General features: G+C 39.8%; 1 protein-coding gene across 1 annotated transcript; it reads left to right on the forward strand.

Moving 5' to 3' along the window:
• The first annotated feature begins 241 nt into the window (after positions 1 to 241).
• On the forward strand, positions 242 to 23,526 carry LOC119741928. The gene is made up of 3 exons (XM_038217883.1): positions 242 to 923; positions 3,672 to 3,957; positions 23,063 to 23,526. Exons 1-3 carry the CDS (start codon positions 663 to 665, stop codon positions 23,095 to 23,097), a joined length of 582 nt encoding a protein of 193 aa, XP_038073811.1. The 5' UTR covers positions 242 to 662; the 3' UTR covers positions 23,098 to 23,526.
• The last annotated feature ends 1,638 nt before the right edge of the window (positions 23,527 to 25,164 follow it).

Raw genomic sequence — 25,164 nt, forward strand, 5'->3', positions numbered from 1 at the left:
TTTTTTTTTGGCCTTATTGTTATTTTTTTTTTGCAAGATGAGAGCGAAGAAATGGCTTAATGATTGACAAAGCGCACATACATGGCGGGTTAGATGTTGCGCCGCGTGCTGCACCGGGAATTCGATTTTCTGGCGGTGCCGTTATATACGGATACAGAATTCGCCATTAGCATCATTTATGACGGTTGATTATGCTGGCGTATAATCCCCGTGGCTGCAGAGAGTACTTGTATATGACTGTGGCCTAGTATCCGTACTGTGTAGCGTATTCTTCCGTGCATAGTCTGTTCACTACATTATTTCACCTACATCCTATGCAGACTGATATACGTACTTCGATCGTGTGTACATAATAAGAGTGTCACCCCTTGTGTTTATCTCATTTATTGATCACTTGGTACACACTGCTCTCATCTTTCATTGTACGCTCATAATAGCGGGAAATGAGAACGGCAGTCACATGGACATGGTGTCGCAACGCTGCAGTGTCAATATTGTAAAACCGAAATAGCAACAGGTCGGCTATAAACTGGGCTGTTTCGATCTGCTCTGAACCTAATTGGTGATAGTTATGAGTGTGTATGCATCTGAAGATATGATTTGCGTTTATGATTGACTCATCTTGAGATGTCCAACCGATCAAACGCACATGCACATTAAACATGGAGCAAAGTCGGGCACCCCTCAACGTGAACAACAACATGGCTGAGCATCCCGTAAGGAAGATGGACGCCATACCGCCCGTCAAGTATTCCTCTACCTTGCCGCATCCCAGGAAGGGTGTGTGGGGCGCAGGGAGCAGGCTCATCCCCAGTCTGACCACAGGCAAGGAACTGAGACAGGAACATGAGTTCATGGTGCAGAACTGCAGCAGCACTGAAGAGAAGGTCACCTGCCAATTGAAGATGCTGCGAAGAGAATTGGTGGGTACATACCAAATGTCACGTAAACCTATGTTCCGGGGAATATTAACGTTCTTTCCTTGGATTTCAATCGGGTCCTATTTTTTTGGGCTGGCCCTAATTATGAGGATCAACAGTGGGGTTCAACTCAATTTGGTCTGGGACAATCGTTGCTAGGCTTGTCTATTAAAGTGTCAATCTCTTACGCTGTCGTGTAAATGAACTGGTCTACATGTAGGCATATAATATGCTACATCTCGACACCCCCTCCCCAACCCGGGAAAATGGGATCACAAACAAATGTTGTTGAATCATTGCATATTGTGATCGGTGCCTGGTAACAAAGTCGCTGCGCCTGCAAAATAAATCAATATGATAGTGATCGCCATAGGGCAAACGTCCAAGGTAAATTATTTAGGGGTTATTCTGACATAATACTTCAGATGGAATTACAATCAAGGACATGTAGGACTTTAGAAAACAGGTTTTTGGACCGGTCCCAGGCATTTTAAAAGGCGGCTTTTGAAGAATGCTTCCAATATAACTTGCTTATAATGGATTGAAGCTTGTACGGACTAAGAACAGAAGAGAAATCTTTAGTTGAAAAATGGGAAAGGTTTTTGGGAATGCCAATAAAAGCTCCTTAAAATAAAATGCAATTGCTGCGTATTCTGAGCATAGATATTGTCAGAATATCTCAATTGATATCAGTATAGTTAGTGCGAGTCTGCTTGAAAAAAAAAAGGCACACGCGGTCAAATACCCCGGTTTGGCATATCCAGAAATAAAGGCCTTGTAAATACAATCGAATAGAAAGTCATGGACACTTGTCGCGTGCACTCTTCCCCGTATGACTCATTTTGTTTTGACACATCACTTTCATTAGTGCCATTGTTGTTGTTCTTGGCTTCATTGTTTCGGTCGATAGCTGTTGAGTACACGAACAAAGCGCATCAGGAAAGCGTTTCAGGAAATGAGATATGAAGTATAAACGCCGGCCAAGGTTGGAACTTGAGACAGCTTTTGCAATTCCACACCACAGTAATGCAGTTAAAATAAAAACCTTATCGCCGTACAGTGTGCATGTCTTTCGACTTCATAATTACTGCACCACACAGCTGGCAGTATCGTTCATATTCATTTCAGGGTTTTCATTTTAAACAAACCCAGCTAGCTTAGTCCAGCGTACTTTTATTTTTTTATTCTATCATCATTGCGTCATTTTTTAATAACTAAAACCCAAAATGTACCTCAATTTGCCAACAAACAAACTCATCACAATAACTTCAAAATGAAATGCGTTATGTATTTTATCTGTAAGCTCCTATCATATTTTTTTTGTCAACTTACACGATATTTTGCATTACATCTGAGACAATACATACATCAACAAAATTTAAAAGTGTTTCTATTAAAATCAAGAAAAGCTTTGACATACAGATATCGGGAAAACTATAAACCTAAATTAAACGACTCGACGGTTATACTGCTACTTTAAAATGCCATAACCTAAAAGCTGATCTATCAATAAGCTTTAAAACTGCACCATAAATTATGTGGATTATGTTTTTTTTTATAGGCGTCTATCTAGTCGTGACACGGCAGAGTGCTATAACTGTCTCATTTTACCGCTAGTTGTGATAGTACATGTACCATAGTCCCTTTGTTATTGCACCTGTACTTGACCTGTTGGAATGTTATTTAAAAGAAAAAAAATGACCCTCAAACCTCTGTTATTTACATTATCCTCACTTGTGTGCAACTGTTTATATTTATTTATCATTTATGACACCAAACGTGGGAACTGATACGTATTGTCATTGAACTAATTTATCGTGGTGCGTGTACTTGAAGTTATCCAACTTTATCGAATCTCAAGCTAAGTAGTCGGTGTATTTTAAACCACTGCTAATTGTAAAGTAAGGTTACTATGTGCATGCAAACATGACGTTCACAAAAAAACATGAGAATAAAATTCAAATACCTTCAATTCACAATCAGCTAACCTTGTTCAATTAACCTCTTCGTGTTACATAATAAATAAAGGAACATCATTCAAACCATATTGACACGAAGGTGAGCGTTTCGAGAAATCGATTTCTCTTGTCACCTTAGCGCACGCAGGTGCGAATGATGCAGATTGTTGATGCAAATTCGACATTTCATTTTCTTTTCTTGCACTCTTTAAAAATTCATTAGACGTGCACGCGTGTGTGCTTTTCTGCAGGCTTGTGCATAAGCGTATGCTTCGAGTGGGTGTTCAAGTACTCTCCAAGCATGGGGTATAGGGGCGAAGTGAGGCCTGCCACTATGCTGACTATAACTCCGTGCCGACGAAAGATCCCATGACATAACGCAAATTCTAAGTGTTTCCACGAGACAAGGTGAATCTCAGTGACATATATTTTGTCAAGACTGAGACGTTATTTGAAATTCATGATCAGGGGTCACTGTTCACCAGTTTCTTGAAATTACGTAAATTGTGTTCGCTATACTTTGTCGATTTTACAAGATAGTTGATTCAGCTACATTACAGATGCGAAGAGAAATGTATATAGGTCTGTTATAATTATTGCCATTCGGAAGGTTTCGATGATCATGCATAGCATTACTCAAGAACGCATGAACACCCTCCTCCTTATTTTTTATTTATTTAATGTGGTTTTTTTTTTGGGGGGGGGGGCGTTGCAGTACACTGAAATATATTCTTCTATTTTTTTTTTTAGAAAATACAATTGCAGTTTCGATTTGTTTTTCTTAAACTCATAGAAGGCCATGCGAATGCAGGACCAGTTGCTACTGCGACAGCTTCTACGTATCTATGCAATGATAAACGATATCTATGGCAACGTCCACGGCCTGTCGCCTAGCAACCAGCACAAGGCGCCGATCATGCCCGACGAGGTTACCGACCTTCTCACTCAATCCGGGCACTTGGACATCCGGGACATTGTGAGTCGGTTATCGCCACTACGGAGGCGGAGGGGTAGCGACCCTGAGACCGTGTACGGTGACGTCACCGCTATCCTGGATTCCGAGGAGTCTGATGTCGACGGTAAGAATAGCGTTCTCTTGTGTTCTGTGTTTATTCTATAATCACCGCCAACAGATGCTCAAAGGGTTTTTTTTGGTCAGAAAATAAGCGGACAAAATCATTTTAAATAAAATTTCCCGCAGCTGGCTATTTAGGCGGCATTGTTTGTTTAGGCCTTTTGTTCGACCGCCGTAAACACAGAGAAAGCTAACAAAAGTTAAACTAAACGCACAGGTAATAAGGTAATAATAAAAAAAAAACCCAAAAAACAAAAAAAACACGCATTGTCAAAATAGTATAGCGCCGTGCTGGCCACTTCAGTTTCTTGAGAGAAAAAAAAATAATGTCAAAGGTCCTTTTGCAAAGGTCCGTGCTTTTGTTTGCTTGCATTGTAAACGTTCTTTGTTGTAAGAAATGCAATTAATAAACGTCCTGCGAAATTTCTTTACGAAACACGAGTTTGTATAATCATGTAGTAACTCACGCAAACAAGGAAACTACGTGGTCGACACTTCATTTAATTATATAGGACTTGTACTTCTGCACCTGATGTGCAAGCGTCAGTCATGCTTTGCAGAATGTGATTGCGGAGATGTCCACTGGACGAAAATTACATCAAATTAGACACACACCATCAGGTTTCACTCTGGCGACAGTTGGTCATTGTGTTTTGCTTTCCGATTGGTTTGTAATCGAGTTCTAATCGAGAACTGTCATTCGTCACACGTGCCAACTTGTTTTATTATACGACTGACTCAACGACGAATTGCAGTTATTTTACAAAATGGTTCTTGGGGTGGTAGTGTGAAAGCAGTGGTCCCAAGTAAAGTTGGCAAATTTTACTGAATCAAGTTATTTTGCACATGTCATGCTCTCCGAAAAAAAGAATCATGTTGTTCTTGTTTGCTTACACCTCATTATTTAGCATTTTCAAATACTGTCAAAATTCCGTGGGGAAATCTTTTCAACAAAATGCCGATAACGATTCATCGGTTTGAATACGGCACCAGTAGGAGCCTCACTCCCAATCGCTAGGCGGTATGCTGTAGGGCCCAACTTCTCTGAAACAAAGTCGGCCGTATAGCACGACGACACAGCGAACTCTAGCTACATTTTTACCCGTTTGAATTATGATTGTATTCATTTGGGGAAAAAAAATGACCTCTTGATTCACTTAGAACTTGATCCATTTTTCCTGCTGTTTGTTTGTGCAACATTGGAAATACTTCTGGCGTTGTCGTTCTTATATAAAGAGGATCTGAGATTTCTGCCGTGCTGGTTTTGTCTTTATAGGTACATTACTGTAAAACGCGCATAATAAGTCGGCGACGATGCATGTTCAGCCATGCAAACTTTATAGAATATGTGCCGAATTCATGACGTTTAGTTATGGGTTTCTATGACCTTTGAGATTTGGGAGGGGAGAATTGCACTGCTTTTTTTTATAGGTTAGGCCCGCTGTTGATTTATTTTCTGCTTAATCTGCCCAAAAACGTGAAATTCAATCATTTACAGGACAACTCCTGAAATTTACAGGAACATTAACTGGGTTATCATCGGGCAGGTTGCCGTTGTGGATCAGGTTATTGACAGAACTGCGTGTGCAGAGGTGTTGGTATCCCCAACCTGAACGCTGGATCGGAACCGAACAGCGAACAGTTTGGGAAAGTAGACGAAGAAGATGGTAAGGAACGAATTAGCAAGGACTACCATCGCCAGGACGGCTATCTTCTGCCGAGCTTCTAGGGCCGTGGTATACACCGGCACAGCGGCCAGACACAGCACCAGCGTGGAGTAGACGCTGACACCAATAAACTTGGATTCGTTGTAGTTGTCCGGGACCTTACGGGCCAGGAAGGCGTAGTAGCAGCACAGGAGAACGATGATGAGATTGTAGCCACAGAACCCCGGGAATGCCCTGCTGAAGACGCAGTACAGCTCAATGTGATCGCTAGGTGGAGATGTGTAAAGAAGGCCAGGATGAGGAGCATCCAGGAACCCAACAATGACCGCGGCGATGATCTATTAGGAAAATAAAAGAAGAAAACAACTACACCAAGCCAATAAACAACATTTATTAAGCGTACAGTATCACAGTAAAAGAGGTTAATATGCATACCGGTACTGATGTCGTACGTCAAACTAGATCTGAAATTCATTAAAATAAACTTTCTCTGAATCAAAATTCTCAGACGAAGTCCTAAAGTACACTGCTTCACTAGTCCGTATGAACTATGCTGCATCATAAATGATCATAATAACCCAGGACAACTTTTTTGAAGCGGAGTCTTTGAATTTCTTCGGTATCCACGCCACTCGCAGCAGTTATACTGGGTCAACATTTCTTACAGGAAGGAGCACAGAGGTCTCGGAAAGTTTCTGAATCAATTCAAAGATCAATTCTTTGATAAGATCAATTCTTTTTTTTAGGTAACTCACAATGCTGGGTGTAAAATTTAATGGCTTTTTTCTTTACAGTGTTCTTACCTGCAATAGAATTAGTATACCAGCCACTGCAACCAGCTGCTTTGGTCCAACAAATCGCGGAGATCTGACCATCCTCCTCCCAGCATTAAAGATCCGGAAGATACGAATTACCTTGAGCAGCGTCGGTGCGTATGTCGTGGTGAAGCACACAGAGATCAGTGCTTCGGACGCCGCGCATGTGAGACTCGTCGGTGGTTGCAGAAGTGGGATAATCGCCAGAAAAGCTGTGGTCAGGCCTAGAAGGTTGATACTGCTCAGTTCCTTACTAGTAGCTTTCACCAGCCGGCTCTGACGATAATATACCATACCCACCATTGTTAGACAGGAGAGGGTCAACCCGAAACAGGCCAGAACGAAGATACCAGTGACAAGTGGGTCTGAGAGGTCGGTGGTCGCGGGCACGATTGGAACACAGGTGTCAATTGCATCATTCGGCCAGTGGGTTATAGGGCAAGCCATGCACACGTTTTCGTTTATTACGATAGCGTTGTTGTCACATTTCTGGCAACCCCAGCAGCACTTCTGCTCCAGGGGAACTACAATGTACCCCACTGAGCATTTTGGACGACACGTTGACCGGGGAACTGTAGCATCCCGTCCGGACCACTGGATTCTCTTGATATCCAACTCAAGCCGATTCTGCTTTTTTCTAGAGTCCCATGTTCCAATGTCTTCGAAGTGGTAACTCCCGTTACTGTACCTTAGGTTTTTCAGGATGTAGACACCTTCGGGGTCTCCGTTTTCATTCAGGTGCACTTTACCCGTGGCTCCAACAAAGTTGACCTGCAGAAGGTGTCTCATTAAATCCTCCCCGTTAATCTCGGCTCGGGTAAGGGAGCAGTTAGTCTGAGAACCTTCTTGCAAGCAGGTCTCCGTCAGCAGCGAGTGCAGCCCCCGAGCGAATATATTCACAGCGTCTATTGGACCTACGGTGTTGTACTCGGTAGAGAAGCCGTCGGGTAGAGGGGTGGCGCACATCTCCATGGGGGCAGTCTCAGAGCAATTGGGGGCAAGTATTCTCTTCCAGTACCGAGTAAACCATTGCCCGGCAGCGTTCTCCTGTCTAGGATCAACTGAGTTCAGGTACTCTTCGAATGCTTGCTCCTTTGGGCTGTTCAATCGGATGAATATACTGCCTGCCACAAGCCCTGCTAATTGCTCGTTGTCTGTCATTGAGTAACCCCATCCGTCACTACCGATCCAAGTTATGTTGTACGGGAAGCTCGTCTTTGATACCTGCTGCAGAAACTTGGCCGGCATTTCTCCGGCCGCGAAGACAACCACGACACGGACGAAACTCAGTCCCTTCAGTTTCAGCACGAGGTCTTCCAAATCCCGGTCTGTGTCAAGCACGGACAGCGGTGCCGACAGGGCTACGCATACCCCGCCCTCCTCGGCTTGGGTGATCAGCTGACGGGCACCGTGAAGCCCGTAGCTGTCCACCGAGTAAATGACAGCAATATAATGCCAGTCGAAACGCAGTAAGAGATCCACGATGGCACCAGCCTGAAGCTTATCGGGTGGCACGGTGCGGAGGAAGTACGGAAAGCGAATTTTGTCGGACAGCTCATTACTAGTAGCCCAGTGAGATATCACCGGAAGCTTGTAAGGCTGAGTGATTTTACTGACAAGGACGCTATATGCGCTGGATGGAGGACCAATGATACCAACTACCTTATCTGCCATGGACCCTAACCCATCGTTAACGCAAGACGAATCGTTAACAAAAGACAAAGCTATGCCCACGGCTATGTCTTCCTTCCAACTGGAATCCCAGATCTCGTATCCTAGTGTGGTGTTTGGTAAGATGTCATCTCGCTTGTTGATCTCGCCAATAGCGAATGCCATGGCCTCCGGCATTAACATGCCGAGTGAAATCTCGTCGTCATTGATGTCGCACGAGAGCTCAGACGTACGGGCGATGGTGAACATGCCGCCTAGAATAAGATCGCCGGGCCGGCGGTAAACGTAGCATTGGCGATTAGGCAAGGAGTAGTCGTTCACGGCTTCTACCAGACTTATAATACAAATGAAGGTGTACACAATTGCGGTTGAAGATTGAACAAACCGTGGACCCATTCTGTTTTCTCGGCAAAAGTCTCGTTTACCCGAGCAGACGTTCTTTAACAAAGCCAGTTTTTTTAACCTTTGAAAGCAGTAACAGTGAAGAATCAATCACAAGTAAACGGAAAATCAGTTCTACTGAAATAACCTGTGTGACCACGACGTCCGAGTGGAGACCGGGATTTGATAGAAGTAATTATCAAGGGCAGTGGAGTTGGAAAAGTGCGATTTCAATCTTCGATAACTATCTTCGTCTCGGCTGTTACCTCTCCTGTAAAAACGAAAAAGTACCGTGGCGGTGATAGCCAAAGGAAGAAGGAATGTAATCGAAGTGAATCGTGTTTTTTTTTTACACCGTGATGTGTTTTTTGGTTCATTACGCATGATTTAATTTGCAATTTAGATTAAGATCACACACACACACACACACACACACACACCCACACTTGTTTCACATGACTAGTGTGGACTTTCCATTGCTTTCGTGTAGTTAAGAAAAACCAGTGAAAAAACTCATTTTTCTCAAACTGTGAAAACTCTTTCAACCCAATTTTTTTTCTATGATTCCCTTTAGTGTTTCTCTTCATTCTGCTACAGATAAACCTAACCCAAAAATGCCTCTAAACCTGTTTTCCAGAAATGGGGAAACACTGTGTGGACGTGGGGCAAGTCCACACAACGTCGGTGCTACCTACATTATGTGGACGTCTTTTGTTCGGAAGTCCACACTGCGTATGTAAGACAAACTCACCCACACACACAGATACACACCCATACTTGTTTCACATGACTAGTGTGGACTTTCCATTGCTTTCGTGTAGTTAAGAAAAACCAGTGAAAAAACTCATTTTTCTCAAACTGTGAAAACTCTTTCAACCCAATTTTTTTTCTATGATTCCCTTTAGTGTTTCTCTTCATTCTGCTACAGATAAACCTAACCCAAAAATGCCTCTAAACCTGTTTTCCAGAAATGGGGAAACACTGTGTGGACGTGGGGCAAGTCCACACAACGTCGGTGCTACCTACATTATGTGGACGTCTTTTGTTCGGAAGTCCACACTGCGTATGTAAGACAAACTCACACATCCACACGTTTGTTAATGGTGTAAATCGAGGATTTTCTTTTGTTCCTCTTCGCTTTTCCTTTGCTTGTACTCTGACTTTTTCGCAACAGCTCTCATTGGTTAAGTAACACGTTTTCCAACCGGGCGAGGAGTCCTCGATTCGGTTTTCATCCGGGACGACACGGGTTAACCCTTTGCTGCTCGATTGGCTCTACGTCATTCTCGTGACTCACCCGGGGCAGGCACCAGTGGTGTAGCCAAGGAGGTGAGCGGGGGAACATCCCCCAACAAGTTCAAAGTGCCCTTAGGTGCATCCCCCCACAAAAAAGCCCGAAAGGAAAGGAAAGATACTGTAATTTAGTCCCAGAACGCCGCGCTGTTTGGGCTCCATCGCTAATTCCGATTTCGAATTTACACAGATAGATTTGATATTTTGGTCCAGTTTAATTCGCGATTGTAGCATTCTGATTGGTCCAAGTTTCGGGAACTTCAAATTTGTCTAATGTGGAGATTGGTGTTGAATTGAAAAAGCAAATTAGTTTTTTTTTTTATATTTATAATAAATGCTTCGGTCAATTCAATTTTGGGAACGTGGCGGTTGGATATGTTAACAATATCTTCGACTTCTTTAAATGACCGAGTTGATTTTATGTAAGAATTTCTTCCTTTAGTCATCTTAACCCTGCACAGAGTGACCTCCGTACCGTGGGTACGCAGGCGACCAAATTTTTGGAAAACAAAAATGGAGGGCCAATGACGATCACCTTCCATCTAATCCTCATTCAACCCAAGCCAAATCAGCTGGTTCAATGAACTTTGCAGCCAGGGCTTCACCCAAGCCGTGTCAACTAACTTTCGACCAGGCCTCCTGCCAAGTCTCATTGAAACATATACAAACACCTGTAACTTGACACAGCCATCTCCCTTCATAGCCGCAAACCACAGCCGCCAGTCAATTATCTTTTAAGTGCACTGTCTGGCAACTGCCTGGACACTGTCTGGCACGTGGCTTTTTGTTGTTTTGACATGAATAGGGTCTTGCCTAGTGCGGGGAAGTACCTGTGGCCCAAAGGGCCACCGTTGGCGAGTTCTGATAAACATTTTTTTTGTAAACGCTGCGCAGGGTTAAAAAGGTAGCCTAATCTAACATTATGCACATCCCTCTTTTTGTCGGACCTCTTAACTCTATAAGGGCCGGGTTATTTTGACCATCTCTCAGCCGGGGGCCGGGGAAGGGCGGATTCCGCCCTCCCCCTAAGATCTTGGCCATCGAGTGACGAAAATTTTTGAAACTCGGTACATGCATAGAACAACTCTTCATGAACATACCCAAGAAATTTCATGACTATAGGTCAAAGGATAGAACCTTCAAAATATGCTCTTTGCTCAGCACATGGAAATTAAGCATTAAGATCAAACACCTTAGTTATGTTGCTCTTTGATATATGAATAAAACAACAGAAATAAGGTATGTCTATCAAAGAGCAACATATTGAAGGTGTTTGGCCTTAATGCTTAGTGTCCATGTCATAAGTAAAGTGCACATTGTGAAATGTCTATTCCTGACTTTAATGTTAAAAAATTTTGAAACATGGAAATAAAGGTTCAAACCTTACAGCTAACTACTTTTATTTATTGAAATTATCATTGTTTTAATACGCACAATTCTTTAAATAAGTCTAACAATTGGGAATTTTTTCTCATCGATTTAAGTCTGCAGAAACGAAATGTAATGACAACAACATTAATTGCAATGACAAAAAACGAATTCGCTTTTTCAATTCAACGCCGATTGCTACACGAGACGACTTTTACAAATTTAGGACGAATCGGTAAGCTAAAAATTTGAATTATAGTGAATCTTAAATGAAATATAGTGGTGGCTTTCTGAAATTCAAATTGAGAATTGACCTTGGAGATGTTCGGGAACGAAATTAGAGTATCGATAAAAGGAATTTGTGTGATACAAGTGTTAAAATAACCGGGAAAACCTATATTTAGCAAAATCAAGCCATTTCTGTGTCATTCAATTACAAAGTTTGGTCAACCTACTTAAGTACTTGGTTAAGAATATTCGTCAATACAGATTAAATTCGTCTCAGCTTTTGCGGAATGACAGCCTTTAGAGATCGAATTCGTCTTATATCAATCACTTTTATTTTGTTAAGTAAATTCGTCTGGTGTGTGCTTGAGCATTTTCTTTGTATCTTAAGCACAAGTCGGCACATTCGTTCGCATGATGTTATCAGACCAATTAGTAGGTACGCTGAACTAAAAGAACATTGAACAAAAATTGTAAACATTACCAAAAACAATCAAACTTAAATTAAATTTAAATTAATATAGGTTTTCCCTGCTATTTTAAGAGATTTTTCGCTCAAATTCACCAATTCTATCATTTCATTTCGTCCACGAAAAATGTCACAGGCTTTTAACGAAACCAATTTAGTGATTAACCATTCAATTATAAGGTTTGGTCACCGTCTTTTAGTCACCGGGTCGATAATATTCATCATTGCAGATGACATTCGTCTATAAGCTGTTGCCGAATGGCAGCATTCAGAGATCAAATTCGCCTTATATGAATCAATTAGACGAATTTGATTTCTGAATAACACGATTTGGGGTAGACGAGACGAAATCGAATACTCGGGGTCGAAAACTTAATTTGAAATTGTCTGACAAAACGTCACCGACACCACGAACTGACACCCTCTGCATCACAATGTGTAAAAAAAAAATCTGAAAATTCAAATTTTCTTTTTTTCCCGATATTAGCAGTTTGTATCATGAAGTTTAACATGACGAAGTTAAAATTGCTAAAATCATCTAAAATAAGCAAATTTTAATAATGAATTTTCAAGAAATTGGTCAATTCTTGTGTTTTTTGTTACCACGAAGTGACTCTGCACAGGGTGTCAGTTCGTGAAAACCAAAATTTGCGTATTTCCGGAGAGTGCGCGCATGCAATAGCGTTAGAGAGTGTCAGTTCGTGAAAACGAAAATTGACGTGCTTTTGGAGAGTGCGAGCACGCATGCGCAGTGTGTGCGCGCACTCTCCCAAATCGGGTGTCAGTTCGTGGTGTCGGTGACGAAAAAGACGAAATTAAACATTGGAAGTGCACTAAATCGATGTTGCTGGACGAATTGGAATATAAGAATTGGTGAATCCGAACGAAAAATGTTTTAAAATAATAGCTGGGAAAACCTTCGAACCAAATGAAAAGGTTAAAATTCAAGAAAAAAACGTCAAAAACAATACGGTGACCCTTCATCCCCCTTGTATTTTTCTAAAACTGAGTCTAGCCTTAAGAAGATAAAATCAAAAGAAAAATAAATTGATGAAGAAACAAGGCCTATATGCCACCGGCCTATATGAGATGTCACAATGAAGTATGACGAAATTGAACACATTTTTGCTTAAGTGTTGCATCGGACGAAATTGTTTATTGAATAACACGGTTCGGCGTAGATGAGACGAAATCGAAAACTCCTTGACCAATTATGTGTGCTCATGGTTTGAATTTGCTTGAACTGAAATTGAAATTTTATGATGAAGTACAAAATTAATTATTAGAAACACACCAAATCGATTTCTCTGGACGAATTTGATCATTAGAATCGGTGAATTTGAAAGATAAACATTTGTTTAAAACAGCCGGAAAAACCTATACTTAGTTTAATTCATTCCTCACGGGGTACCGGTCCCTGTAACAAGCCCTTGCTTTTACCTGCATCCATTATATATCAGATTGTTTTTATCGTGTACATAAATTCCTCAAAATTACGTAAAATGATTTGGAAAGAATTCACGAAGTAAACCTAGAGAGAAATCATACCAAACCAAACCAAACTAAACCAAACCACTCAAAAATAATTTGGGCTTAAGTTTTGGTTGTGTCATTAAAGTTAAAACTCCGTGAAAAACCACACATTCCAGTGAAAAGTATAGATTCCCATGGCTTTAAATTACTCACCTCTTGGATCATAATTTCGTCTCAACGTCTTTACAGAAGATCATTTTTGGGAGAATTAGCGAAAATACGGCCACGAACTTCCACTAAATGCGGAACTACGCATTGCCAAGTGATTTCTCAGTGAAGTAACTGCCGAGCGTGCAACTGAACGCTTTAAAAAGGTGATGGGAGTGATATAAGGCCAGTACTACGCATGCGCGTGATGATCCACCTATCCGGCGTTGTCGTGTATTCCTGTCACAGTAGCGAAGAATTTTCAAGTAAACAGTAGGAATTGATTAGTTAGATATGTTGGAACATTTATTACTTTGTACATTAATGTGATTGAAATGTACTTCAATCTCTGCGTCAATACTCCATCCTCTCTTTGTGTTGCTGCGTTTAGAACTTCCACCCGAATCTTTGATATCCATTGTCCAAGTGTTCTAACACGAAAAGCAATTATATGAAATATGCATTGCCGGAACAAACATTCGAAGTATTTTAATTCATCAACGACGTTCTAATTTCCGACCATACCTTGCCAGAGAGCAGTGAAAGAGACAGAAAATGTCAATGAAGGAAGTCCCATCTGATATCACAAGATGTGAATCGGTCTTCACAAAGAGGCATTTATAATTGTCGATTTAATTAACCACTGTTACATGAACGGATCTAAAAGACCGACGCACACGAGAGCTAGGTGCTGAGCAAAAAGTCATTCGAGGTCGTCTGCTCAGGACGTAGCTCACAAGATATCACGCGTGTGCGGTGATTTTTTGCTGAGTTTTCTGCCTCGTGAGACCGTGGGGCAAATGTCTTACGTTGACTGCACACTGTGAGTGTTTCATATCAAAGAAAATTGAATACAGGCATTGAAGTGAACAAGGCTCTGAGCAGTAATGTCTAAACACCGTAACACATTTGACAGCCTGTTCCAACAGGATGAAGATGAAGCTGAAGACTGTGATGATTAAAGACTAATACATGTAGTTTAAAAAAGAAGATTGTCATTTTAAAACTAATCTAGAAGTGTCTTGTAGAAAAGAAAATAATATATATAATAGCCACCTCATTAGTCACTCTTTGCATCCATTCTTTACTGCTATTTCATACCATGGAGGAATAAGTTCATACTATTATGTTTAAGCACGTTGACGATTGAATTGCTTAGAAGAAGAGCATGCCCATGCAAGGGGATTTAAACTTTTGTGAGTTCTGTATAGATTTTAATAGACAGGGTATTGTAAACCAGTGTATGTCAGGTACAAAAGACAATATTAGATACAGGTCTGATATTTTAAAGCGGGCAGTTTATTTTTGAAAACTAGAGTAGGCAAAATAATAACGGATGTGTATGCATTATAATGATGATTAAATTCTTACATAATCATTGAAATATACAGTGTGAATTGTTTTCCTTTTACTTCCCTTAATATCTATTTCCTATAATTTACTTTATCTGTTGACTACCCTTGTCGACCTATACATCCCTCAACAGTACCATGCTCATAGAAAGTGCACACAACTTACCAGCAACCATCGATGTTCACAGAGATTATCCCTTTTGTCAGCTTACCTGAGTCGTTTGCTTAACGAACCGATCCGATGCATTTATTGCAAGCGATGGTCCCAGGGGCTTTTAGATGTGCATCCCATGCGCAATAATTCGTCGCTTTGCTCACGAAGTGACAAAAACCTCAAAATTTGACAAAAGTTCATCCTGAGATAATCGCATTTGAAGTTATTCATTTTTTCAAAAGACTTTTTCGACCACTTTGCAGTAACAAATGTTCTCACTTCGTGAGAACATTTTACATTTTGCACACTTCGTAAAAATGAAAATTACCGATTTCAGGCTTTTTGTCAATTGTTTGTTTACAATAATTAAGAAAGTAAACAATATTTCGCTTTGAAACTTGGTCAAATTGTTCCTTGAGACAACTATAATAAAATGGCTAGTAAAACTCAAAATCGAATAATTATCGATTTTCGAGGTTTTTGGCACTCCGTGAGCAAAGCGACGAATTAAAGCGAGCTCTTCAGTTACCTAACTCACGCATTGTAAGCGGCCTCTATATTAGGCCTACGGAGGTTCCAACTACATGTGTATTCACAAAGCTCTCCACAAAAACACTTGCCCACAGTGACCATGTGAAAATCAAACCGGGTGTCGTTACAAAAACGTCTTGTCCCAAACCAACAATGAATTATTTTATCATTTAAACGTAAGTAAGCCTAAAATACAGTGGAGTTTAATAAGCATATAGGGTATCCTAATTAGCTGTTTCGGTTACACACCGAAACAGCTCTTGTTTTCGTTAAGATTTTTTTTTTTCTTTTTTCTTTTTTTTTTTTTTTTTTTTGGCTTTTCCGCAAAAAAGCGGAAAAGCCTTTCTTTTTGTTCTCATTTTTTTGGCTTTTCCGCATTGTTGCGGAAAAGCCTTTCTTTTTGTTCTGATTTTTTTTCTTTCTTCTTCTTCTTCTTCTTCTTCTTCTTCTTCTTCTTCTTCTTCCTCTTCTTCTTTTTTTCCCAAAAGCACATAGGCTTTGTACACGTTTATTCTACACGCCACTTTTGGCATTAATCTTTGTCAGACATCATTCAAAGTTGGCATAAGCATAGTCCCTATAGCAAAGATGTGTCCCGAAGATTGACGTCATGGTGACGTCATCGACTAATTTATTATAGATTTTTGAATATTTAATTTTTCCCATAGACTTTGTACACAGAAATTTAAAACAAATTGTCGCTTTTCAAAGGGCATTTTCGACTCTTTGCCGGTTATTCATTTACACCACTCTTTGTCCAAGCAAAGACCCTAATTCAAACAACATTGTGGAATGATGACGTCATGATGACGTCATCCTGTATTTATTTATAGGCAATTAAATTTCGACACTTTTAATATTTAAAAATGCATAAGAAATCAACCGTACGCGTCCGCAGCATTCTGTTGCCGGCAAGTGGTAGAGTAGATTGAGGTCTTCATTTCATTCAGTGTGCGTGCAATCACGTGACCCTTGCTTCCGGTCGAAAAAGGCCCAAACCGGAAGTGGCTTATTATTTGAAAATGGTAATAGAAATGAACTTCCTTTTAACGGTGTTAGTCTCTTGGCCGATAGAATTCTTCAAATCATTTACCGATGACGTCATGCAATCTTCGAGCACCCTCTAGCGACAGGTTGAAAATTAGCAAAAATGTATTTTGAATAGATGTCTGTGGCGAAGTTTGTCGGAATCGCCTAAATATTGGTGTATATAATGACCTTGACCCACTTAAGACGTGTGCGAAGTTTAAGGCAAATGACGTCATCAGACCGGAAGTTATAATAAAAAGACCCTTTTTCATTTGAAAATTCCTGAAAAATCAACCATGGCAGTTTTTATATTTGTTTTTACTTTAATTGTCGATTGAAGGGTAGGTCTAAAACATTTCAAAGTTTCGAGGCGATAAGCGAACTCGAACATACCCTGCGCACGCTTAAAACTTCACGTTGACAATACCTCTGCTTCAAAACATGCACAGGACAGGACGTCCACAATGTACATGTACATGTACATGCACGTACGTTGTACATAGGCACATACATCGTATGTCAGTCAGCCTGCAGCGCACGTGTTGCTGAGGTCAAATCCTGTCCACAGTGACCGTTTTAGCCGATTTTCGGCTAACTTTGACAGATTTTATGTTCATGCATGCGCATAGACAGGGACGTATTATATCACTTTTGGCATTAATCTTTGTCAGACATCATTGAAAGTTGGCATAAGCATAGTCCCTATAGCCAAGATGTGTCCCGAAGAGTGACGTCATGATGACGTCATCAAGTGATTTATTATGGATTTATGAATAATTAATTTTTCTCATAGACTTTGTACCCAGCTTTCTAATTCTCCACAAGTCTTTCCCTATACAACACTGATATATCTTACTGAGTAGTTCTGAACTTCGGCTGAGAATTACTATGAGAAGGAAAAAGAAATCGTATTTTTTTACGCCTCTCATTTGATTGAAAATATTCCCAAGTGTTAGAATAGCAAGTAATATTTGATAAAAATGTTTCAGTTTAAAGGCAAATCACGTATTTAAAGGTGCAGTTTTTCTGCTGTTGGATTTTTAACCCATTGACTTTGTACACGTTTTCAAGGCACCATTTTTATAACTTGGTGATCTGGAATCGTCATCAAAGTTACAGCCAAGGAAGACCCTCATAAAAAAATTCTGCCTAGACTATGACGTCACGATGACGTCATCACCTAATTTTTTTATTGATTTTTGAAAATTTACGTACATATTGTGAAGTCTTATATCTACAGAAATGTAAGTCCGATTGGGTTGAAACTTGGTATGTGGCTATACCAGGATGTGTTATAGATTAAAAATGAGGTGACGTCATGATGACGTCATCCTGAGATTTTATATGAATATTTATTTGTTTGGACCTTTTAGCCATATCTCCCGAACGCAACATGCAAAATGCAAAATTCTTTTGACAGATTTTATGTTCATGAATATTCAGGGCATATTATTGATTAAAAAAAATCATAATGCGGAAAAGCCCTATGTTCTGTTGCAAACAGACATAGACCTCTAGTTTCTATCTTCTTCTTCTTCTTCTTTTTGTCGCCTAAATCCCATAGACTTTGTACACGTTTTTTCTCAGTGCCACTTTTGGTATTAATCTTCGTCTTACATCATTCAAATTAAGCATAGTCATAGTCCTTATAGCAGAGATGTGCCCCGAAGAGTGACGTCATGGTGACGTCATTGACTAATTTATTATAGATTTTTGAATATTTATTTTTTCCCATAGACTTTGTACACAAAAATTAAGAAAAAATTGTCGATTTCCAAAGGGCATTTTCGACTCTTTGCCAGTAATTCATTTACACCACTCTTTGTCCACGCAAAGACCCTAATTCAAACAACATTGTGGAATGATGACGTCATGATGACGTCATCCTGTGTTTATTTATAGGCAATTAAATTGTGACACTTTTAATATTTAAAAATGCATAAGAAATCAACCGTACGCGTCCGCAGCAATCTGTTGCCGGCAAGTGGTAGAGTAGGTTGAGGTCTTCATTTCATTCAGTGTGCGTGCAATCACGTGACCCTTGCTTCCGGTCGAAAAAGGCCCAAACCGGAAGTGGCTTATTATTTGAAAGTGGTAATATAAATGAACTTGCTTTCAACGGTGTTAGTCTCTTGGCCGATAGTATTCTTCAAATCATCTACCGATGACGTCATGCAATCTTCGAGCGCCCTCTAGCGACAGGTTGAAAATTAGCAAAAATGTATTTTGAATAGATGTCTGTGACGAAGTTTGTCGGAATCGCCTAAATATTGATGTATTTGATGACCTTGACCCACTTAAGACGTGTGCGAAGTTTTAGGCGAATGACGTCATCAGACCGGAAGTTATAATAAAAAGACTCTTTTTCATTTGAAAATTCCTGAAAAATCAACCATGGCAGTTTTTATATTTGTTTTTACTTTAATTGTCGATTGAAGGGTAGGTCTAAAACATTTCAAGGTTTCGAGGCGATAAGCGAACTCGAACATACCCTGCGTACGCTTAAAACTTCAGGTTGACAATACCTCTGCTTCAAAACATGCACAGGACAGGACGTCCACAATGTACATGTACATGTACATGCACGTACGTTGTACATAGGCACATACATCGTATGTCAGTCAGCCTGCAGCGCACGTGTTGCTGAGGTCAAATCCTGTCCACAGTGACCGTTTTAGCCGATTTTCGGCTAACTTTGACAGATTTTATGTTCATGCATGCGCATAGACAGGGACGTATTATAGAACTTTTGGCATTAATCTTTGTCAGATATCATTGAAAGTTGGCATAAGCATAGTCCCTATAGCCAAGATGTGTCCCGAAGAGTGACGTCATGGTGACGTCATCAAGTGATTTATTATGGATTTATGAATAATTAATTTTTCTCATAGACTTTGTACACAGCTTTCTCCACAAGTCTGTCCCTATACAACACTGATATATCTTACTGAGTAGTTCTGAACTTCGGCTGAGAATTACTATGAGAAGGAAAAAGAAATCGTATTTTTTTACGCCTGTCATTTGATTGAAAATATTCCCAAGAGTTAGAATAGCAAGTAATATTTTATAAAATTGTTTCAGTTTAAAGGAAAATCACGCATTTAAAGGTGCAGTTTTTCTGCTGTGGGATTTTTAACCTATTGACTTTGTACACATTTTCAAGCCACCATTTTCATAACTTGGCGATCTGGAATCGTCATCAAAGTTACAGCCAAGGGAGACCCTCATACAAAAATTATGCCAAGACTATGACATCATGATGACGTCATCATCAAGTGACTTATTATGGATTCATGAATAATTAATTTTTCTCACAGACTTTGTACACAGCTTTCTCCACAAGTCTGTCCCTATACAACACTGATATATCTTACTGAGTAGTTCTGAACTTCGGCTGAGAATTACTATGAGAAGGAAAAAGAAATCGTATTTTTTTACGCCTGTCATTTGATTGAAAATATTCCCAAGAGTCAGAATATCAAGTAATATTTTATAAAAATGTTTCAGTTTAAAGGCAAATCACGTATTTAAAGGTGCAGTTTTTCTGCTGTGGGATTTTTAACCTATTGACTTTGTACACGTTTTCAAGCCACCATTTTTATAACTTGACGATCTGGAATCGTCATCAAAGTTACAGCCAAGGAAGACCCTCATACAAAAATAAAGCCAAGACTATGACGTCACGATGACGTCATCACCTAATTTTTTTTTATTGAATTTTGAAAATTTACGTACATATTGTGAAGTCTTATATCTACAGAAATGCAAGTCCGATTGGGTTGAAACTTGGTATGTGGCTATACCAGGATGTGTTATAGATTAAAAATGAGGTGACGTCATGATGACGTCATTTTGAGATTTTATATAAATATTTGATTTTTTTTTTACCTTTTAGCCATATCTCCCGAACGCAACATGCAAAATGCAAAATTCTTTTTTGCATTTGGTCTGTTATGTAATAGCTATTCGCAAAAAAAGTGGAAAATGTGTGACGTCATCATGACGTCATCAAAATGCGATTTTTCAAAACTCATGTAAGGAAAGGTCCAATTGTCATGAAACCTGGTGGGTAGGTAGTTAATCATACTAGTATGCAAAGTTCAAAGTGACGTCACGATGACGTCATCAAAAAAATTTAAAGATATTTGTCGATTTTCAAAGTGCGTTTTCGACTCTGCCCCAGTAATTTATTTAGATCACTCTTTGTCCAAGCAAAGACCTTGTACACACGCACATACATCGTATTGCCGAGGTCAAATCCTGTCTACAGTGACCGTTTTAGCCGATTTTCGGCTAACTTTGACAGATTTTATGTTCATGCAAATTCAGGGCATATTATTGATTAAAAGAAATCATAATGCGGAAAAGCCCTATGTTCTGTTGCAAACAGACATAGACCTCTAGTTTTTTTTTCTTCTCCTTTTTCAGACTTTTTCTCCATAGGTTTAACACACGTTTCTTCTACCACTCCACTTTGCCACTTTTTGAAATCCGATTGATTTCCAACTTGGTACATACTTAGACCACCACCCACAGATGGTCCTAGAAGAAATTTGTGATCGTGACGTCATCAGGTGTCAGGTTACATCACATTAAAGATGCATTTTTCCCCATATGTTTTGTACACGTTTTAAAACACTCCAGTTTGGCATCTTCGTAAATCCGATCGACTTTAAACTTAATTCATACTTAGACCACCACCCACAGATAGTTCTAGACGAAATTCGTGATCGTGACGTCATCAAGTGTCAGGTTACGTCACATTAAAGATGCATTTTTCCCCATAGGGTTTGTATATGTATTAAAACGCTCCATTTCGGCACTTTCGTAAATCCGATCGACGTTACACTTGGTACACACTTAGACCATCACCCACAGATGGTTCTTGAAGAAATTCGTGATCGTGACGTCATCAGGTGTCACGTTACTTCACATTAAAGATGCACATTTTCCCTATATGTTTTGTACACGTTTTAAAACACTCCACCTTGGCACCTTCATAAATGCGATCGACCTCAGACTTAATACATACTTAGAGCACCACCCACAGATGGTCCATTGTGATCATGGCGTCATCAGGTGTTGGGTTACGTCACATTAAAGATGCGTTTTTCCCCATATGTTTTGTACACATTTTAAAACACTCCACTTTGGCACCTTCGTTAATCCGATCGACCTCAGTCTTGATACATACTTGGACCACCACCCACAGATGGTCCTAGAAGAAATTCGTGATCGTGACGTCATCAGGTGTTTGGTTACATCACATTAAAGATGCATTTTTCCCCATAGGGTTTGTACACGTTTTAAAACACTCTACTTTTAATTGGCACTTTTGTAAATTATGCGAGCGACGTTAGACCTGGTACACACTTAGACTACCACCCACAGATGGTCCTAGAAGAAATTCGTGATCGTACCAATGCCAAGATGGGTTATAGACAAATTCATGTGATGTCATCATCAAATGTCATGTGACGTCCCTTAAAGGGGCATTTTGTTCTTTATAGGTACATATGTACATGTACATATAATGTGCTGTTATAGATGACATTTTTAGTGACGTCACTGATTGTTCATGACGTGCACAGAGTATTTCGAATATCCGAAACAGCTTGTGTTTGTCCACAAACTCATCTCTAGTTAATGTTGTTTTGCTAAGCATAATGGGCCTATTGTTCTGACCGCCGTCTTGAACCTATACCATTCGTACAAAATAGCAAACTCATACATAATCCCTAATTAATACATCCGGTAATCCTCTTATCTTTTGACTGACCACAAAATCCCTCTTCATTCCCTCCTCGCACCGCCCCCCCCCCCCACAATCCCCATGGAACGTGTACAGGGGACCCCGCCCCACAGCACTACTTATAGAATGCCGTAATCTGAATAGCCACCGTTCATTATGAGGTGTTAAATGCTGTGATTCTGTGGACAAATGTAAAGAACTTACAATTAGCCACTCGTTATAGTAATATTAACAATTTGGTGCTTATTATAGCGCTTTATACAAAGGTCTCAAAGCGCTTCACAATTATTACCCTTGTTCGTCTAGTCCTAAGACCTTTTTTGCAGCAGCTCGAGAGAAGCGCATTTTGATCTCTACCTTCACATGCACCCATTGGGTTGAGAGGCAATAGTCGTAAAGTGTCTTGCCCAAGAACACAAGCACAATGTTCCCGGTCAGAATTCGAACCAACGTACCACGGCACATGAGTCAACACCGTACCTATTGGACCACAGCGCTCCACATGGACGATTCCTTGCTCTTTGGTTATAGCCTACAGGGTTGCGTATTCTCCTACGGTCGTTGTCCTCTACCTATGCAATACATGTGCATAGATTAATGTTGCCAGGATGGCGGAATCCCTCTGCTAAACTGCCCTCAAGTGGCCGTCTAATTGGTCCCCATTGGTTCGAACATCCATTTTCATTATTGTTTTTGTTTTGTCTTCTCTTCCTTTTACACAGATGTATTCAGCATGTCCTGTCCCATCTTCATCTGACACTGCCTCATATTGCAACGGATCTGTTTTTCAACCCCGTTCCATCGAAGAAGCTCGACGGAGCGCAAAATGCACAAGGATTTACAGCAGATTGAAGTGCGTAATGAAACCACGGTTGTTACCTGCTCCACTTGGTTGACAGACTCCAGTATATACTCGTGGGACTTCAAAGTGCATTTCTGTGCATCGCTTCATCACCAGAAGAAGCCATAATTACGAGGATCAAGAATATTTGGTTAATTCAACATGAATAGTTTTTGAACCGGTATTTTTTAATGGTCTTAAACTATTAGAGATGTACTGTCCGCGCTCTTAAAAGGTAATTACAACATTTGCAAACATCAAAAAATAAAACTACCAAATCATTTTGAAATACCTTGCTGAACTGTTAGTGAATGACAGTGTAAAGCATCCTGTAAAATCATGGCACCTGGTATACTGTCATTTTCAAGAAAAGTGGTATTTTTGTATCAATTTCCAATGCTGATCAGCCGATCAGCGTTGGAAACAACTGGCTTTTTTTTCAAATACTGGCCCCCATTGGCCATCGCACTTGTTTGCAATCGATTACACACCTATGAACGGGTACAAGCCAGCTAGACTGGTTCCCTGACCTTACAATTCTCCAATATATGTAAACTGCTCTGTTTCTTCTTAAATGGAGTCAGGGAACCAGACTACAGGAAAATGATTGTTTTTCTTGGTTTTTATAGCATTTTCGAACCCAAAACCTCAAAAAAGTCAGTGTAACTATATTTGCTTTATATTTCCAACCCCCCAATTCCATCCATTTCTGAAAATTACAGCAAAAGCAAATTATGTATATTCCCTTTAAACAATTTTAATTCTATAGTCCGAACGAATTTTCAACAAATTTCAAACTCATTTATTTGGGTTGCATTCCGTTTCGCACAAGATGAGCCTCTCTTGGAGTAGACTGGCTCCCAGTTCCTTGTTTTTTAAAAATTTTGTGCTCGATGTTTACCCAAAAGTAAATACGTTTTGTATTGCTAAACTATAATCATCAAGTATAATCTGTTTTTGAATGAAACTGCTGCAAACTGCTCACTGGATTGATGCTATAGCACAACCATTCCCTAAGGCAAAGAAATTCGAAAATTGCACGGACTTAGCATCCGTCAGTCCGGGAATATTAATTTTCTATTCAAACATTCCAGTCTGTAGATGTACATGTATTTTGAAGCGATACCCACTCTTACTTTATATGTTTTTTTTTTATATATGTATTTGAAGTTTTTATATTTACCTGAAATACCTGGAGTTTTCAAAGAATCATTTGATATTTATTTATCTGTTTTGTAAAATGTTTCTAGAGACTGTAGTATACGGTAGTGTGAACCCCAACCTATGTGTTTCAATGTTTGAACAATTTAGACCCCTACATGCTTTGGTATAACATGAATTAGTCCTCTCAAGACTGTGACTTCTTCCCTAATTTACAGTGCGAATTGCACCATTAGCATTTTGGAACGATTGGAAAAAGCGCCCTCATTTGGTGACGGGCACCTAGTCATCCGTCGGAGTTTTCAGCATGTCCGTGTGTGTGAAATAAAAACAAAACAACCGAAATATTTATTTTCTTTTTACAACCTGATATTAATGTCAAATACAGTGTACAGGGTAAGTGAAAGAAAAGAAAACCCAAATGGTGCCCCCTATTTTTGGTTTAAGTTCTACATGTAGCACTTTCCCATCACGGGTGTACGTTGCTATATATACCATTGTACGTTGCTATATATACCATTTTGAAAAGGGGGGTTGCATCATGAAATTTGCAGACGGACCGTCACGTAAAATGAGTGTAACTGATAACTTCCGCCCAAAATGATCCATTTAACTCCATTTCTAAATTTCTCCACAAAAATATTAATGGTAATTTATGTTTATTACTTTGGATGGATTTAATTTCTCAGTGGGAAAAGTTCTTCATCAAAAGTAAATCGTCAAAATTTGGCCCTGACATAATGTTGGACATTTGCTCGTCACAAAATCTTGTACACGTACACGCTCAGGCCCATCAAAACTAAAAGCAATGAATATTATTTA

Source organism: Patiria miniata, unplaced genomic scaffold (genome assembly GCF_015706575.1).
Source record: "Patiria miniata isolate m_02_andy unplaced genomic scaffold, ASM1570657v1 HiC_scaffold_5, whole genome shotgun sequence".
NCBI lineage: Eukaryota > Metazoa > Echinodermata > Asteroidea > Valvatida > Asterinidae > Patiria > Patiria miniata.

What these genes read in the sequence shown, in the direction of transcription:
- LOC119741928 (XM_038217883.1), top strand. Translation starts at nt 663, where the DNA reads ATGGAGCAAAGTCGGGCACCCCTCAACGTGAACAACAACATGGCTGAG. An exon ending in AGATGCTGCGAAGAGAATTG is followed by an intron (nt 924 to 3,671) that starts GTGGGTACATAC and finishes TTAAACTCATAG; the next exon opens with AAGGCCATGCGAATGCAGGA. An exon ending in CGAGGAGTCTGATGTCGACG is followed by an intron (nt 3,958 to 23,062) that starts GTAAGAATAGCG and finishes CCTTTTACACAG; the next exon opens with ATGTATTCAGCATGTCCTGT.